The sequence below is a fragment of the Pollachius pollachius genome, assembly GCF_949987615.1.
Source record: "Pollachius pollachius genome assembly, chromosome: 11".
In the NCBI taxonomy this organism is placed as follows: domain Eukaryota; kingdom Metazoa; phylum Chordata; class Actinopteri; order Gadiformes; family Gadidae; genus Pollachius; species Pollachius pollachius.
The window spans coordinates 23,865,614-23,870,613 of record NC_136944.1 but is presented as its reverse complement, the minus strand read 5'-3'; the positions used below and the strand labels follow the sequence as shown (position 1 = coordinate 23,870,613).

Genomic DNA, 5,000 nt, shown 5'->3' with positions numbered 1-5,000 from the left:
TTGTGTGGTATTGTGGTGTATTGTGTGGTATTGTGGTGTATTGTGGTGTGTTGTGTGGTATTGTGGTGCATTGTGTGGTATTGTGTGGTATTGTATGGTATTGTGTGGTATTGTGTGGTATTGTGTGGTATTGTGTGGTATTGTTATGTATTGTGTGGTATTGTGTGGTATTGTGGTGTATTGTGTGGTATTGTTGTGTATTGTGTGGTATTGTGTGGTATTGTGTGGTATTGTGGTGTATTGTGTGGTATTGTGTGGTATTGTTGTGTATTGTATGCCCGCGTTCGTCACACCGGTGAGTTGGACTGAAGGTAGATTGATGAAGAGGTCATTTCGAGGCTCCATTGTTTGGTTGCCACTAACCACTGAGAGAGAGAGAAAGAGAGAGAGAGAGAGAGAGAGAGGGAGGGAGAGGGAGGGAGAGAGTTAGCCCTGGCTCCATGTAGCTCAGACCTCTAGAGGAAAAGGGGGGGGGGGGCTTCGTTCTTTGTTGATCTTTTCTTTCCTCCCAAAGGACCTTCTTAAAATGGAGTAACATAAGAGTGTGTGTGTGTGTGTGTGTGTGTGTGTGTGTGTGTGTGTGTGCAATCCTGTGAACAGGATAGCAGAGGCCACAGTGTGCTCTCAGCCTGGACCCTCTAATGCTCCGTGTTGTTCCTGCTGGACCTTAGCATGTGCCAAGTGGACATTAGTGTGTCTCACACACACACACACGCACATACAAACAAACACACACACACAGTGAAGCAGCAACCTGCTACTGTGTGTGTGCGTGCGTGTGTGCGTATGCATACGTGTCTGTCTGTGTGTGTGTGTGTGTGTGTGATGAATGCGTGTCTGTGTGTGTATGTGTGTGTGTGTGTGTGTGTGTGTGATGCATGCGTGTGCGCGTGTGCGTACGTGTCTCTGTGGGTGTGTCTATCCATGAGTGTGTGATGCAGTCCTGTGCCCCCCCCCCCAGTGTACACCATCGACGCGGTGGCCCTCACCCTCCTGCCGGGCCCCACGGTGCCCAGCGGGACCCCCGTCACGCTGAGCTGCTCCGTCAGCGTCAGCCACGACTCCGCCCGCGGCCTCATGCACGTGTTCCGCTTCACGCGCTTCGACGCGCTGGTGCACGCCGTCAACAGCACGGCGGCCGAGGCCCGGCTCCGCCTCCAGCCCGCCCGCGCCACCGACTCCGGGGACTACGAGTGCCAGGTGGAGGTGAAGGAGAAGGGCCGGCGCAGCGAGGTCCAGAGGCTCACCGTCACAGGTGGGCTGCACCGTGGGGGGGGGGGGGGGGTGGAGGTGGGGGCCGCTCTGACCAAAACTCTCAAATGCAACATCAACATTAGAGTACCGAACCCGCGGCGTGGCTGATAACCCGAAGGCTTCCCTCCCCGGCTCCCTGAGCGAGACGCCCCACCCTGACGGCTCCTGACCAGCCGGCGGTCGCCCTGCCGGGTTGACTCCGCCGTCGGTGTGCGGGTGTGAGGCAGTACTGTAAAGCTCTTTGGTCCCTCACCTGACCCCATCCTGCCGCATTGCACCAGGGCATAGTAACGTTAAACCAGTCCTCCCAGTAACGCTGAGGCCTCTCTCTCCCTCGCCGGTGGGCGTCTCTCGCCCGCGGCCCCCCAGGCCTGCAGACCCCGGTCTTCACGCTGAGTGCGGGCGTGGTCTACGAGGGGGGGGAGCTGGCGGCGAGCTGCAGCGCGGCCCAGGAGAAGGGCGCGCTGCTCTTCCAGTTCTTCCAGCGGCAGGCGGGCGGCGCCGCCTCGCTCCTCAAGCAAGCCATCTCGGAGGGGAACCGGTCGGAGGCGCGGCTGGTGCTGCGGGAGGTGGGCGACCGGGACATGTTCTGTAACTACTCCATCCCCATGGCGTCCCATGCCGGCAGCTCCAACAGCAGCAACACGCTCCACGTCCTGGTCAAAGGTAAACGCCCGCGTCTTCAAGTCCTGACCGCTAAGTGCTCGCTGTAAAAGCTGTGATGATAGATGATAGATTCGGCCACAGCAGCGAACCTGCGTCTCCTAGGAAGTGGCGGCTACTTGTTGCTTGTAACTCTCACAAGAACCACAACAGCATCTCCTGTACCCATTTCTCGTACCCTCCCCTGCAGCGCTCTTCATCTCCCCGGTGATGGAGGTGCTGCCGTCCACCAGCGTGTTCGAGGGCGACGTGGTGGAGGTGTCGTGTAAGGTGGTGAAGGCCCCGGGCTCCGTGGACGTCTACCTCAACAAGGGCGGCAAGGTGCTGAAGCGTGGCGCGGTGGTCCTCAGCCACCGCCTCACCGTGGGGGCGGGCGACGGCGGGGAGTACGTCTGCAAGGCGGAGCACGGAGCGGCCCAGAAGGAGACCTACCAGACCATCAGGGTGAAAGGTCAGACACCCCCTCACCCCCCCATGTTGTTTTTACTTGAGTCTCTTTCGAGGGATGTTTCAGGAGCTTATTTTGTGGCCTGAGTTTCAATGGATGTAAAGATGCTGGAACTCTAACCCCACGAACACCAACAAACACCAACAAACACCAACAAACACCCACAAACACCAACAAACACCAACAAACACCCACAAACACCAACAAACACCAACAAACACAGACAAACACCCAAAAACACCAACAAATACCAACAAACACCAACAAACACCCACAAACACCAACAAACACCAAAAAACACCAACAAACACCCACAAACACCAACAAACACCAACAAACACAGATAAACACCCAAAAACACCAACAAATACCAACAAACACCAACAAACACCCACAAACACCAACAAACACCAAAAAACACCAACAAACACCAACAAACACAGACAAACAACAAAAAACACAGACAAACACCAACAAACACCAACAAACACCAACAAACACCCACAAACACAACAAATACCATCAAACACCAACAAACACCCACAAACACCAACAAACACCAACAAACACCAACAAACACCAACAAACACCCACAAACACCAACAAACAACAACAAACACAGACAAACACCAACAAACACCCACAAACACCAACAAACACCAACAAACACCCACAAACACCCACAAACACCAACAAACAACATCAAACACCAACAAACACCCACAAACACCCACAAACACCAACAAACACCCACAAACACCAACAAACAACAACAAAAACCAACAAACACCCACAAACACCCACAAACACCCACAAACACCAACAAACACCAACAAACACCAACAACCACCCACAAACACCCACAAACACCAACAAACAACAACAAACACAGACAAACACCCACAAACACCCACAAACACCCACAAACAACAACAAACACAGACAAACACAGACAATCACCCACAAACACCAACAAACAACAACAAACACCAACAAACACCCACAAACACCAACAAACACAGACAAACACAGACAAACACAGACAAACACCAACAATCACAGAGGAGCCCTGAGGATCAGACCTGTTCCGTTGGCCGTACCGTTGGTGTTTGTTGCCGTGTGTTGGTGAAGGGTCGTGCAGTGAAACATGTTTATTTGCTGTCGGCCCCTGGCCTCTATCTGTTTGTGAGGCAGCCTTCAGACCTGTATTCACTGTCTCCTCCTCCTTCAGACCTGTATTCCCTGTCTCCTCCTCCTTCAGACCTGTATTCCCTGTCTCCTCCTCCTCCTCCTCCTCCTCCTCCTCCTCCAGACCTGTATTCCCTGTCTCCTCCTCCTTCAGACCTGTATTCCCTGTCTCCTCCTCCTCCTCCTCCAGACCTGTATTCCCTGTCTCCTCCTCCTTCAGACCTGTATTCCCTGTCTCCTCCTCCTCCAAACCTGTATTCCCTGTCTCCTCCTCCTCCAGACCTGTATTCCCTGTCTCCTGCTCCTCCAGACCTGTATTCCCTGTCTCCTCCTCCTCCAGACCTGTATTCCCTGTCTCCTCCTCCTTCAGACCTGTATTCCCTGTCTCCTCCTCCAGAGTTGTTCTCCCGGCCCGTTCTCTCCCTGGAGCCCCTGGAGGTGTTTGAGGGGGAACTCATGAGGCTGAGCTGCGTCATCGACAGCTATTCCCCGGAGCGGGTGGTCATCGAGAACATGCGGTTCTCCGTCTACAAGAACCAGCAGCTGCTGGTCCCAGCCGCCTCCTACAGCGCCATCGCTCTGCCCTCCCAGAACGGCAACTACAGCTGCAGAGCCGAGGCCGACTCTCAGGGGCGCCCGCTGGCCAAGGAGAGCGCCGCCCTGGTGGTCCAGGCCAAAGGTGAGGGCTCTACATTCATCATTACTATTTAAATATGATTCTCTCTTTTATTAATGGCCGCATTAACTTCTGAATGGAAACTTCTCCTCTCCTCTCCTCTCCTCTCTTCTCCTCTCCCCCCTCCTCTCCTATCTCCTCTCCTTCTCTCCTCTCCCCTCCTCTCCTCCTCTCCCCTCCCCCCCCTCTCCTCTCCCTCCTCTCCCCTCCCCCCCCCTCTCCTCCCCCCCCCCCCTTCTCTCCTCTCCCCCCCTCCCCCCCTCCCCTCCCCCCCATCCCCTACAGTACCCGTCTCCGTGCCCGTCCTCAGCGTGGTGGGGGGGCGGCTGGTGGTGGGCAGGCCCTTCGCCCTGCGTTGCCATAGCGACAGCGGCAGCCTCCCCATCACCTACACGCTGCACGGGCCGCGGCGGCCGGCCCAGACGCGGGAGGTGCACTGGGCGGGCGACGAGGCCGTGTTCAACACCTCCAGCGTGCTGCGCCGCGCCGACCTGCTCCTCTTCCTCTGCCACGCCCAGAACAACGAGCTGAGCGCCGCGCTGACCAGCGCCGGCCAGGAGCTGCTGCTCACCACCGAGGTCATAGGTGGGCGGGGCTCCGGGGCTCAGGGGCGGGGCCTCTGAGCGGGTCCATGACCTCGGTTCAGCCAGATGATCCACCCTGCTGGAGTCAGGCTACACCACTGGGCCGGGGTTATGTTTATAGATGCAATATGTTGTTCAGGGCTTCAAAAACACATAAATAGAGAAGAATCGATCGTTGATGTTACGT

General features: G+C 55.9%; 1 protein-coding gene across 1 annotated transcript in view; it reads left to right on the top strand.

Moving 5' to 3' along the window:
* Positions 1 to 5,000, top strand: part of pecam1a (platelet and endothelial cell adhesion molecule 1a) — a 12,231-nt gene that overhangs the window by 2,271 nt on the left and 4,960 nt on the right. The window contains exons 3-7 of the mRNA XM_079746941.1: positions 962 to 1,255; positions 1,624 to 1,920; positions 2,108 to 2,368; positions 3,951 to 4,232; positions 4,515 to 4,814. Coding sequence (XP_079603067.1) covers positions 962 to 1,255; positions 1,624 to 1,920; positions 2,108 to 2,368; positions 3,951 to 4,232; positions 4,515 to 4,814 — 1,434 coding nt within the window. The remainder of the gene's footprint in view (positions 1 to 961; positions 1,256 to 1,623; positions 1,921 to 2,107; positions 2,369 to 3,950; positions 4,233 to 4,514; positions 4,815 to 5,000) is intronic.